Here is a 13,769-nt window from a genome sequence, read left to right on the forward strand (position 1 = left end):
ACCCAAGATTTTCTCTGGTGTTATTTTCTTCAAAGTTTTATAGTTTTAGCTCTTATATTTAGGTCTCTGATCCATTTTGAGTTTTGTTTTTTTTTTAATGGTCTGAGGTAGGGGGTCCAACTTCATTCTTCTGCATGTGGATATGTGGTTGTCTCAGCACCATTTGTTGAAAAGACTATTTCTTCTCCCATTGAATGGTCTTGGCACTTTTTTAGAAAATCAGTTGACCATAAATGTAAGCATTTATTTCTGGACTTTCACTTCTATTCCGTTGATCTATATGTCCATCCTTTATGCTGTTACCACATTTTCTTGATAACTGTAGTATTGTACTAAGCTGTCAAATCAGGAAATGTGAGTCTTCCAACTGGGTTCTTGTTTTTCATAATTGTTTTGACTATTGCAGGTGCTTCCATGTCCACGTGAATCTTAGGATCAGCTAGTCAGTTTCTTCAAAAGAGCCCGCTAGGGTTTTGGCAGGGATTGCTTTGTATTTGCAGATCAATTTGAGAGGCTTTGCCATCCTAACCATGTTAAGTCTTCCGTCCCATGAACATATCTTTCTATTTGTTTAGGTCTTCTTTAATGTCTTTCAACAATTTTTGGAGTTTCAATGTACAAGTCTTATACTTTTTTGTTAAATATGTATGTGTTTTATTCTTTTGGTTGCTATTCTAAGTGGAGTTTTCTTAATTTCATTTTCAGATTGTTCATTGCTGGTGTGTAGAAATACACTCGATTTTTGTATATTGATCCTGCAAACTGGCACTCATTTATTAGTTCTAACAGTTTTTATTGAATTCCTTAGGATGTTCTGTATACAAGATCATGTCATCTGCAGATAGAGATAGGTGTAGTTCTTCCTTTCCAAACTGGATGTCTTTCTTTCTTTTTCTTGCCTAATTGTCCTGACTAGACTGCAGTATAATGTTGAGTAGAAGTGGCGAGAGCAGACATCCTTGTCTTGTTCCTGATCTTAGGAGGAAAGCGTCTAGTTCTACACCATTAAGCATGATGTTACTGGTAGGTTTTTCATAGATAACCTTTATCAGGTCGAGGAAGATTCCTTTATTCGTAGTTTGTTGAGAGAGTTTGTATCATGTAATTTGAGAACAGTTTAATTCAGTGCGTCTCAGACAATCATTATCACAACGTATTTAGAAATCAGACTAAATATCAGACCAGGGCACCCTTGGGCCACAATCTTCAATTTTAGAGTTGGGAAATGCTGCCAGATATGAAGCAGAACATCCCTTTACTACAGAGTTTACCTTCTGACTCTCATTCCGTCCTCAGTGCCTTTTCTTGCCATACATTTAAATACGTTTTTAATTGAGGTGTAATATACAGATGAGTGTGTTAAGTATATCAGCACCCCAGAAGGTGCCTTGTGCCCCTTCCCAGTCGTTAAACCCGCTCCTAATGTAACTATTTTGATTTCTGTCACCAGTGGTTAGTTTTGCCTGTTCTTAAACTTCAAATAAATAGACTCATAAAGTATGTACTCTTTTATTTCTCACTTGTTTCTCTTAAAATAATATCTATGAGATTCAGCCGTGTTGTATTAGTTCATGCTTTTTTTCGCTGTGTAGTGTTCCATTGTGTGAATGTATATGACAGTTTATCTGTTCTATCAAACATTTGGATTGTTTCCAGTTTGGGGCCATTATGAATAAAACTGCTATGAACCCTCTTGTGCATGCCTTTTGGTGAACGTATGCCTTGATTTCTGCACTGTATGTACCTAGGAATGGAGTTAGTAGGTTGTGGGATAGGTTTCTATTCAGCTTTGGTTGATACTAAAGTAGTTGTATCAATTTACACTTCCAGCAGCAACATATGAGAGTTCCAGTTGCTCCGCATTCTCAACAACAATTGATACTGTCTTTTAAATTTTAGTTATTCTGTTGCATCCATACCACATGTCTCCTAAGAAGCTTGACGGTTGCATGTCCCAGCTTTCAAAAATTAGAAGAAGCAGAGGTGGGATGGGTTAGAGAAAAGAACATCCTAGTGTTTTTTGGAAATTATCTTAAAGTATGCAGTATTCTTCCCTGCCACCTTAAGAGAGAATACTGAATACAAATCTTCTGAGTCAAGTCATTTGTATGCAAATAAATAACTACACAAGTCTAGGGAGTGGCTGATGTGTCCCAGCAGCATTTGTGAGAAATATTTATGGGTTATAGTTGATATTAAGCTTAGTCTATGTCAACAGAACAATGAGGCCGTCCTACACATTTCCTTCTCACCTCTCCCCTTATACAAGACCTTATTTCTCACTAAGAGCTAGCGTGCTGGCAACTTGGGAGGTGATGATCCCACTATCCTTAGCACTAATTAAATCACCCCTGGAACGCTGGTCCCGGGACCAGACTTGAAGAATAATACAGGGACACCTTTGAAGAATTACAAGTTAGTGAAGTGACTCACAAACAAGTCCTGGGGGAAGCGTTGAGGGAACAAGAAGGAAAGACTTATAGGGATATAATAAAATTATGTACATTTCTAATGGGCAGTTATGTAGAAAGGGACTAATTCTAAGCAGTCTATGGATGAGACCCACATAAAAGAAGTCTTAGTTCAATATAAGTGAAGCATTTGTCATTGAGTTCGCCAAAGAATGAGCTGCCTTGTGAGGTAATGAGTTCTCTGTCACTGGGGGTGTTCACGCATCAATTAGCCAGCCAGTTGGTGGTGATATTGTATAGAGGGGATTCAAGTATCATATGGGTATTTGAACTAGATTAGATAACCAGTACACTACCATGTCAAATCAAGGAGTGGAGTGATTGTTCCATAACTTGTAAAAGCTTGGTTTATTTAATCACAGTTTAATGTAGTAAGGCCAAGTTAGAGGAAAGGAATAGGAGTGATCATAATCAGCGGCATCTTTGTGACATTTGGTGTTCTAGGTTTTGCTCTTTGGTCAAAGAGATGACAGCCAATGGAGTGGGCAGTACAGTGGAGCTGGAGGGAGAGACCGATGGGGATACCTTAGAGGTGAGTCACAGAAGACCTAGAACATGGAAAAAGTTATTTATTGTGTCTTTGATGCTTTAAGAAAATGTCCCATTTTTTGTGTGAAAGTTCTTTATGTGTATATTTTAAAATACTCATTAATGAACGAGCTAGCCATCACTATTCATGACTGTCAGAGATTAAATTTAATGCATCTCTATAGAAAAATCTCATTACTTTGGCATCCTATCAACCAGAATGTGTAAGAAAAATTTGACATGGACTAGACTAGAATTCCCTTTTGTGTACAACTGATGGAAAAGCTTTTTCTATGCTAATTAATAACGTTTGTGAAACTACAAGAGAAAGAGTTGGGCAAATAGAAGCAGACTTTTTCATTTATGCCTAAAATGACTTTAGTTATATCTACTTGCATTTAATACATTAAATATGATAATATGAAGAAATTAATATTAATTTCTTAATATTAAGAAAGGGTCATCATAAGCTCTTTTGGACAGCACAGTGGTAGTCCACAGATGACTACACCACTACGCACGTGTTTAAATCTTGCACAGTTATTATGACTTTTGCCACTAATTCAGGTCCTTGTAATTTAGTGAGATTTTGCTATACTTTCAAGTGGGCTGAAATTAATTCTTTGAGATTTCTTACAGAAAATATCAAAGGGATTCATTTTAATAATTGAGTCAGGTACTCGAATTCTTAGCTTAGGATCAAAGTTTGTTGTAGAAACGAACTGAGTGATGCACTTTGAAGGTGGGAGATAAAAGCCTGTTATGAAGCAGGCAGATGTCTGGTTAAATCAGACAGTGATGAGACCCACTAGTAACCTTAATTGTCGTGAGCATCCCTAGAAGTGGATGGGAAGGGACACGTCCACATGCACACGCGTTCTGTGCACTTCTGTAAGCAGGTATAGGGGGCATAGAAAATAACAGAAAGAATCCCTTGCTGCCTCTGCTTTAAATAAATATTGCTCAGTCTAGAGTTACATTTCTTTTAATCATTGAGAAGAACCAACTGGAATGCAGCTGTACAATTTTTGATGATAAGATTGGGGGAACTTTGCAGTATGTGTTTAATGCTAGGTCTGTACCTCTAAAAGCAGGAGTGGGGCAGCATGTGTACTTTCTATTAAGACAATTTTAGTTTTATTTGCCTTCAGTTCTTTTCTGGGCTGTAGAAGGTGGTTGCTTTCCTGGCGAGTTGATAAGGGATCATGTAAGAGGGCACCTATTTGGGGTACTTGACATGCTTAGAAGCAGTTTTAAATTGCAGCATCAAAGTGAGGGGATTTCTCCAAAAGGTGAGCCCGCTAAGTTACATATGAGCCGTATTTGTAAATTTCTTGCATTCTATTTCATAAAATCATGTTATGACTATATGAGTAACTGACAACTCTACCCCTTAAAAGCAATTATTTAATGAAAAGTATATAACCCAAGAAATGTGACCTGCCTGGTACTCAAATAATGTTATTCATAAATTTTTTAAAAATTGCAGGACAATGTTTGGGCTTTTATGGGGTTTCTCCACCACAAGCTCTGTGCTTTTTTATCTTGTTGCTTTTCCTTAGTATGAGTATGACCACGATGCGAATGGTGAGAGAGTGGTGCTGGGGAAGGGCACATATGGGATCGTGTATGCCGGCAGAGATCTGAGCAGTCAAGTGCGAAGAGCCATCAAAGAAATTCCAGAGAGAGACAGCAGGCAAGTCAGGGCGGGCCTTCCACCTTCTACAGTTGCCACCTCCATACCCCAACTCCCGTGCCCACCACTGATGGTGCATAATGAAAGCATTATGTCATCAAAAAAATTGTAATTCTCTTCTAATAAGGGTGATCTGCTTTTGTGCTCTGCATATTATAAATAGATGGAGAAAATGGAACAACTTCACTTAGAGGCATGTGGATTGCAGAGTCACGTTTTAAAAGAAGACTGTAGTTTTATTTCCACCCGTCAGGAGGAAATAAAGTTTTACATTTTTACATAGGTGTTTGTTTGCAAATATTTAAAAATAGGACTCAGTGTTTTAATTCACATTGTAACAATTTGAAATGGCTATTACTTATTCAGATGTATCGTTACAGAAAATTAAATGTGATAAGGAAAAATTTTAGTTTTTTGCTATACAGACTATTTTATTAATACCCTACCCTTCAACCTCACCCATAGATTTTGGGCTATTGTTTTTTAAACCACAAGTACTACCAATTTATTTCTCCTACACTTTTTAAGAGTCTAACTAAAGGTTTATTCCTTTTTGAATTCATGCCCCTCCTAATTCTAAACAAGAACGTGTTGACTGTCAAGTGTTTTTGTAGAGAAGCTACATGTACAGTAATGGCCACAGTATAAGAAATAATAGCTCTGTGCTCCACCGGCGTGCTCAGACCACATCTGCAGCGTTGCCTTCAGTGCTGGACACTGATGGCTGTGTGCAAATGGCCCTCCATCCAGGTGGTCAGTGAATTATTAAGGATGGATTACAAGTGATTTCTAGCAGCTGTAAGACCCTTTGTCATTCATTCGTTCATTCGTTCACTTGTTCATCTATTCATTTTTAATGGGATTGTGTGTTATGATATTTGAATTATAAAGCAGGGTCTGAAATGAACTCATCCAACTTCTTCCAAGGCTAAGAAGGTTAAATGACTTCTCCGAGGACATCAAGAAACAAGGCTGGGATCCAGTCTCTTGAGTTCCTCTTCCAGTATTCTGTCTCTTATTCTCATGATGGATAAGGCGTTGCAGTTGTTTGTTGGGGGAAAATTGCTGGCTTGAACCACCTCCTTCAATCGGTTGTGTTAGTCGTTCCAGCTCTTCACTGCTCATGGTCGTTCCTGGGATTTTAGAGCTGGAAGGGACCTTAGAGACTGTTTTGTCCCATTCCCTAAATTTACAGGCTGAAGTTAGGATATTGGGTACCTTCTCTGTGCCAGATTCTGGGCTGGCACTGGAGACTGAAAGGGGAGTAGGATACTGTCCTAATGTTAGGGTGTGCCCGGTTTGGTAGAGCAAAGTGACAAGTGCCATAATACAGAGGTTCACAGAGTGTTTGTAGAGCATAGGAGTGGAATGAATTGCTCTTCTTGGTTGAGTTGTGGCAAGTTTGAGAAAATAAATCATCTTTGAGCCGGCCTTTGAGGGATGAGTAGGAGTTCGTCTGGCAGAAGAGGAGGCCAGAGCATTCTATGCTGAGGGGAAGCAGAGCTGTTAAGCACAGAGTGTACTGAGAGAAGAAAAAATTGTCTGTTGTGACTCGACTGTAGGATGTAGGGCAGTGGGGGGGGGGGGCTCTTGAGATGAGGCAAACATTTTTCAAGATGTAGTCTGACCTGAGTTTGAAAGTCCTTGTGTGCCATGTTAAACAATGTGGTCTTTATGTGGACTTTAGGATGGGAAGTGATGTGATGGGGTGTGTGTTTTAGGAAGGGGAAATAGGGTGGCCAGGGGAGAATAGACTGAAGAGGCCAGAGGCTGAGGCTGGGAGGTCCATTAGGTGGCTGTTGCTGTAGTCTGGAATGAGCCTGCGGAATGAGACTAGAAGGCAGCTGAGGACAGAACCTTCTGGAACAGCTCCCTTCATGGGGGAGCAGAGGAAGAGAGGCTGTTGAGAGAGACAAAGGATGGTTGGAGAGTTCAAGCCCTATCGATAACCATAGTAACAGCAGCAGCCATTCACTGGGTACTTGCCACACACCAGGCACTCCACTGGGTGCCTGAGAAACTTGACACACTTTGGCCCCCGGCAGCCCTGAGTGCTTCGTGTTATTATCCCCTGTTCTACACATGGGAAGCTGAATAGTCTCATGGGAGCCAGGGGAGAGAACATTCCCACAAAGAAGGGATGGCCAGCAGCAGGGCAGGTACTGGTGAGGTGCGCTAGATGGACCCCAAGCTCCAGGGATTTGGCAGGTGACACTGGCTTTGTTTTTCTCACCAGTTACTCTCAGCCTCTGCATGAGGAGATCACCCTGCACAAGAACCTCAAGCACCGCAATATTGTTCAGTAGCTGGGCTCTGTTTCCGAGGGCGGCTACATTAAGATATTTATGGAGCAGGTGCCTGGGGGTGAGTAGTCACTGGTCTTCTGGTCTCATACCCTGAAAATCACTGATGAAAATATAATATGAGCATCGTTATTCATCCTGCCGTTAAAAAATGACACATTTGAGGTGTGGGAGACTATTTGTTTCCCAGAGGAGTTGGATTCAGATTTTCCAGTGTCACGTAAACAGTCTATTCCTGGTCTGGTAATTCAATCATCAAATATTCATTGAGGATCTACTGAGTGCCAGCTGCTGGGCCGAGCACTAGAGACATAGAGGTGAATAAAGCATAGTCTCTGGCCTTGAGGCCTTCACAGTTTAGGAGTTGAAATGTGCTTTGGAGAAGAGGAAATGGAGGTGTTTTTAAATGACATTGTGAAATAACATGTTGACAGTGAAATTGCACCCCAGTGCTTTATCCACAAGATCCCCAAAGGCAGACAGTAGAGTGCGAGGGTGGGAGTTCCTCAGGTCTGGGGCCAGCCGTCTAGTTTGGTTTTTGTTTGTTTGTTTGTTTGTTTTTAATGTTTATTTATTTATTTATTTGGCTGTGCTGGGTCTTAGTTGCGGCAGGCAGGCTCCTTAGTTGTGGCATGCGTACTCTTAGTTGAGGCATGCATGTGGGATCTAGTTCCCCGACCAGAGATCAAACCCGGGCCCCCTGCGTTGGGAGCGCAGAGTCTTTAACCACTGTGCCACTAGGGAAGACCCCAGCCATCTAGTTTGAGCTGGTCCCTCCATCTGCAAGCTGTGTGACCTCAGTTTTCTGACTGAATAAATGAATTTTAAAATTAGATTATTAATAAATACTGTCATAGTTGGAATAGTAATAATTATTGGAGTCATAATGACACTATCTCAGTGGCTTATTGGATGGGGTGAGATAATGTTTGTAAAGCTCTCAGAACGGTGCCAGGCAGAGAGCAAGAACTCAGTAAGTGCTCATTTTAAGAAAATAATGATAAAATTAATAGTAATCTGAATGCAAATATAAAAACTTGAGTTAGAAATCTGTATTCATTCATTCTTTCAACTCATAGTTACTAAGAGCCTGCCATTACATTAAAAACCTAACTATATGTCTTAAGAGTCAGGCAATGCGCTAGATTTTGAGGGTTACATTTATGATGACGTACAGTGTCTTCTTCCCTCAGACTGCTCATAGTCTAGCAGAAAATACTGATTTGTGTTCCAGACGTGAGGTCTTGAGGATGACCACAGAGCTGGAGATAGATGTGCACCTCCCCTTTTACAGATGGGGAAACTGAGGCATAGCAGGGTCCTGTGTAAGGGCGACTAGCTGATGCTGAGGGCCTGGACAATAATCTCTGAAACACAGGGTCAGAAGGCAGTGAAGGGAGATTTTCTCTGGCCCCAAAGTTCAATGTTTAATAGTATAATTGGGGTCGGGGCGGGGTGGGTGTTTAGACCGTCCTGACCCTGGGACCTGGCATTAGGAGCTTCTCACAGTGAGGACAGAGAGCCCCAACCTCCTCCGATTCGGGTCCCTGTCTCCCTTAAGGGCCCCTCACTCTGTTCCCGTCCACCTCTGATTTCAGGGTGAGGTAGAAAGCGTGGCTTTGACCCAAGCCCAATGGCTGAGGCGCTTGTGCCGCACGTGCAGTGTCAGGCCAGCCCTTCAGAGTTCAGAGAGCACTGTTGCGCTCTCTTCCTGATTCTGTGCAGCTGAACAGAGCTGAGCCCGAAGGTGGCCTGGCTGAGTTTCGGGGGTCACAAGGGGTTCCTTTCCACCCTGCACCTCTGGTCAGGCTGATGTGCTGGTTCACGCCCCGTCCCTTCTCTGACTACGCTGCTTGCGCATCTGGGAAACAGGCAACAGAGAGGGAGGAAGGATGCTGCATTTAGCCCAGATACAGTGATGTGGGCGCGAGTGCTTACATTAGGTTAGAAACGTCACTTCACTTTATTTCCCTGAACCCTTATAATTGACTCTTCATCGCCCTGATGAGTTTTTTTTTTTTGTGTGTGTGTCCATTTCCAGGAAGCCTTTCGGCTCTTTTGTGATCAAAATGGGGGCCGATGAAGGAGCCCACCATCAAGTTCTACACCAAGCAAACCCTGGAAGGCCTCAAGTATCTCCGCGAAAGCCAGATTGTGCACAGAGACATAAAGGTACTTGCTTGTCTGAGCCAATGAGATTTTACTTTGCATCTCAGATCACATGAGCTGCTGGAGTGTCTGCAGGTGGACGGGCTCACGGAGGGGAGAGGATTGAGCAGAGTCTAGTCTTCCTAGAGACACATGACCATTTCTTAAGGTCCAAGTCTATTTTACATTAATTTGTTTAAATCTTTCTTTAAGCATTTGATGTTCTTCCTTTTCTGAAGGGTGATAACGTTCTGGTGAATACCTATAGCGGAGTGGTGAAAATCTCCGATTTCGGCACCTCTAAACGTCTTGCAGGAGTGAATCCATGTACAGAAACTTTTGCCGGTAAGCAGACAGAGCTTGGCGTGGGGTCGCCGTCCTAGGGTTAGGCTTGCTGCAACTGCAGTCCTTTGGAAGTTACTCACCAAGCACCTGTGTGCACGCTGGACAACTGGTAGTTGAAGTGGACGGTGTATTGTCCCCAACTTCAAAGTGTTTGAACTCTGTCATAATGATGCACTTAGCTATTTGTGGCAACGAGATTGCCTTACTTTCTTCCTTGTCTTCCAAGCTCGAGTAGGCGTTGTGCTCTGCTTGAGGTTTTCCGAGGGTTTCTAACCAGTCAGCAAAGTGGCAGCATCTCTTCTAAGTTAGTAGCACATTATTCAGAATCGTGGGTAATTCTGAATAACAGTATCCCTCAGGCAACTTATTAGAACATTTTATTGGTCTTTTATAAAAATAGCCTGTTACTTTAGGGAGTTCTGGTACCTCGTGCTTTAATATGATTATGTTTCCAAGAGAGGCTGATTCTTTTAGGGTGTTCTAAGATGGGTTTGGTATTCTACGTGGGTTTGAGCAATTGAATTTTCTTTTCCATGTGTCAGTGATGGAATCATTTATGTGTTGAGAGGGACTGGATTCAGAGAGTGGAATAAAATTGCCAGCTAGCTTTCCATGTACACCACCAAGGAGTAGAATTATGCTCAGAAGCCCCCTATGGCTTTTTGTAATTCCCATTTAAAAGCAAAACAGAAACTTTGATCCTCGGAGAGAAGTACTGATTTTGATTAAGTAAAGGTTTGTGCTCCCCCTAGGGTGTAATGAAAGCATCACAAAGATCTTGCCTGATGGAATTATGAAACAGCGCTTATCATATTATAGCTCCGATGTAAGTTATAAAAGACAGATGATTGTTTTCTATCCCTATAACACCAAACTAGAGAGTGGACAGACTTGCCTTTACTTTTGGTGAATAATGTCTCAGCTTTGAAAGACTTTTCTTCAACAAGACAGTTGTTATGTCAGCCACTGGACACCCACAGTAGAGACTCGTTCTCTATCTAAAGAGAACTTTGATGCATCAGAAATGACTTCTCAGTTGTAACACCAAAGGAGGTACATGCACCTCAAAATGGGGAACTATTACACCAAGGACCCCACCGGGATCTCCCCAAGAGTGTATTGAATGTTCATTCATTATTTCTGATATAAATATATATATCTCAACATGTATGTATCGGTGAGTATGTATGTATGACTGGCATATTTTTTTACTAGCCTAATTAAAAATGACTTCTGTCCTTCTCTTTGGAAGCCACCAATTAGCTTAGCAATATGTAGCAAGAGGGGCTCTGATATGGTAAGGAGTTATTTCAAGACATAAAACCCCCAACAATTTATCTCATAATTACCATCCCCAAGGAGAAAAAAAAATCATAAAGAAAACGCATGTATAATTCATCATTGCGTATCACATTTTCCCAAGTAATTGGCTTGAGGAGGCATGAATTTTGCATTGCAAAATAATGCAGGGGTGTTTGGGGGATAATAAAGAAGGGGTGTCATTTGGGGTAGGAAATTCCCCTGCATATAATTTCTCTTTGCAAAACAGAGCGGTTCTGTAAAGAAATCTCAGCTGCTGGTGCCACAGTCCGACTGGGTGCGGGTGGACACAGTGGGGCGTTGCCACGCAAATGCCCGGAGGCTTTTGGAGCCTGGAAGGACAGACAAAGGCTTCAGACAACTTCCTGGCCCGAAGTCCTCCCCTCCTGTGTTCCTCTGAAGGCTTTTCACCATAGGTGTAAACCAGCTAGAACAGGAGGAAGGGCCATTACGGCCAGGGTCAGCCCCCTTTGCTTTTGGTTTTGCAACAGCTTTATTGAGGTTTAACTCACATATCGTAACATGTACCCATTTAAAGTGCACATTTCAATGGTATCTGGTCAATTTTCCAAGTTGTGCAGCTCTCGCCGCAATCCAATTTTTGAACATTTCTGTCACCCCCAAAAGGTGCCACCTTGCAGTCAACCCCATGCCCACCCCCAGCCCCAGGCAACCAGCGACCCACTGTCTGTATAGACATTCCTGCTCTGGAGATTTCTTATAAACAGAATGATACAACGTGTGGTCCCTTGTATCCAGCTTCCCACACTTCACATAATCTTTCCGAGGTTCACCTGTGCTATATATAGTGTATATCGGTACTTCATTCCTTTTCTGGCTGAATAGTATTCCATTGTATGGATAGACCACATTTTGTTTATCCATCTACCAGTTAATGGTCATTTGGATTGTTTCCCCTTTTTGACTATAGTGAATGATAACGCCGTGAACATTCACATACAAGCTTCTGTGTGGAGATATGTTTCCATCCCTCTCCGGTAGATACCCAGGAATGGAACTCGGGACAGGAACTCTGTTCTGATCTGTGGCTGTGAACAGCTTTGGTTCAAATTCTGGCTCAACCACTTGCTAGCCGTGTGGCCTTGGGCATGTCACTTAAGCTCGCTGCGTCTCCGTTTCTTCATAAGTATATAAAACAGAGATGCTCATAATACCCACTTCAGAGGGTTTTTATGTGGATTAAACTAGTTAATATTGATGAAGTGCTTTAACCAGTACCTGGCTCATAGCAAGTGCAACTGAAGTCTGCATTAGTGAACTAAATACTAATTTGCACTGGTCATTCAAGCTGGCAGGAGCCTTTGAGAGAATCGAGTTTATGTGCATAACTAACATGTTGAGCCTGTCAGACTCAAAAGGTGTAATTTTTATTTTTATTTTTGTCTCCCACGCCTGCTCAGGGCAATGGTCCTTTCCCGTGACTCTTCCAGCCACACTTAGATAACAAAGAGAATTTTTTTTTAATTTTATCAATCCCTATTTCTTTTTTTAAAATTTTTATTGGATTATAGTTGCTTTACAATGTTGCATTCGTTTGTACTGTACAGCAAAGTGAATCAGCTATATATATATACATATATCCCGCTTTTTCGGATTTCCTTCTCATTTAGGTCACCACAGAGAACTGAATCGAGTTCCCTGTGCTATACAGTAGATTCTCATTAGTTATCTATTTTATACATAGTATCAATAGTGTATATATGTCAATCCCAATCTCCTAATTCATCCCACCCCGCCCCTTTCCCCCTTGGTATCATTACGTTTGTTCTCTGTGTCTGTGTCTCTATTTCTGCTTTGTAAATAAGATTGTCTATACCAATTTTTTCAGATTCCTCATATATGCTTTAATATACGATATTTGTTTTTCTCTTTCTGACTTACTTCACTCTGTATGACAGTCTCTAGCTCCATCCATGTCTCTGCAAGTGGCACAGTTTTGTTCCTTCTTCTGGCTGAGTAATATTGCATTGTATATATGTACCAAATCTTTATCCATTCCTCCGTCAGTGGACATTTAGGTTGCTTCCATGACCTGGCTACCGTAAATAGTGCTGCAATGAACATTGGGGTGCATGTGTCTTTTTGAATTATGGTTTTCTCTGGGTATATGCCTAGTAGTGGAATTGCTGGGTCATATGGTAGTTCTAGTTTTAGTTTTTAAAGGAACCTCCATACTGTTCTCCATAGTGGCTGTATCAATTTACATTCCTACCAACAGTGAAAAGGGTTCCCTTTTCTCCACACGCTCTCCAGCATTTACTGTTTGTAGACTTTTTGATGATGACCATTCTGACCGGTGTGAGGTGATACCTCACTGTAGTTTTGATTTGCATTTCTCTAATGATTAGTGATGTTGAGCATCTTTTCATGTGTTTGTTGGCCATCTGTATGTCGTCTTTGGAGAAACAAAGGGAAAGTCTTAATGGCACTTTGAGAAGCAAACGAAGTCTGAATCCAGTCATTGAAAGGGTTCCGGCAGATATACAGGCGTGCCTTGTTTAATTGCGCTTTGCTTTGTTGCGCTTCGCAGATAGTGCTTTTTTTTTTTTTTTTTTTTACTAATTGGTTTGTGGCAATCCTGCATTGTTAGATGATGGTGAGCATCTTTTTAGCAATAAAGTATTATTTATTTAGTTGTACTGGCTCTTAGTTGTGGCAGGCAGGCTCCCGCATTGCGGCTCACGGGCTCCTTAGTTGCAGCTCATCAGCTCAGTTGTGGCTTGCCAGCTCCTTCGTTGTGGCGCGCAGACTCCTTAGTTGTGGCATGTGAATTCTTAGTTGCGGCATGCACGTGGGATCTAGTTCCCTGACTAGGGATCGAACCCAGGCCCCCTGCATTGGGAACACAGAGGCTTATCCACTGCGCCACCAGGGAAGTCCCTAGAAATAAAGTATTATTTAATTTAGGTCTGTATGTTGTTTTTTTAGGTATAATGC

The 13,769-nt window shown here is 41.6% G+C and overlaps 1 protein-coding gene across 1 annotated transcript in view; it reads left to right on the forward strand.

Annotated features, from left to right (window-relative positions):
• Window positions 1–13,769, forward strand: part of MAP3K15 (mitogen-activated protein kinase kinase kinase 15) — a 149,219-nt gene that overhangs the window by 115,758 nt on the left and 19,692 nt on the right. Inside the window, 5 exon segments of the mRNA XM_067723097.1 lie at window positions 2,916–3,003; window positions 4,562–4,695; window positions 6,932–7,059; window positions 9,040–9,170; window positions 9,386–9,491. Coding sequence (XP_067579198.1) covers window positions 2,916–3,003; window positions 4,562–4,695; window positions 6,932–7,059; window positions 9,040–9,170; window positions 9,386–9,491 — 587 coding nt within the window.

The sequence above is a fragment of the Pseudorca crassidens genome, chromosome X (assembly GCF_039906515.1).
Source record: "Pseudorca crassidens isolate mPseCra1 chromosome X, mPseCra1.hap1, whole genome shotgun sequence".
NCBI lineage: Eukaryota > Metazoa > Chordata > Mammalia > Artiodactyla > Delphinidae > Pseudorca > Pseudorca crassidens.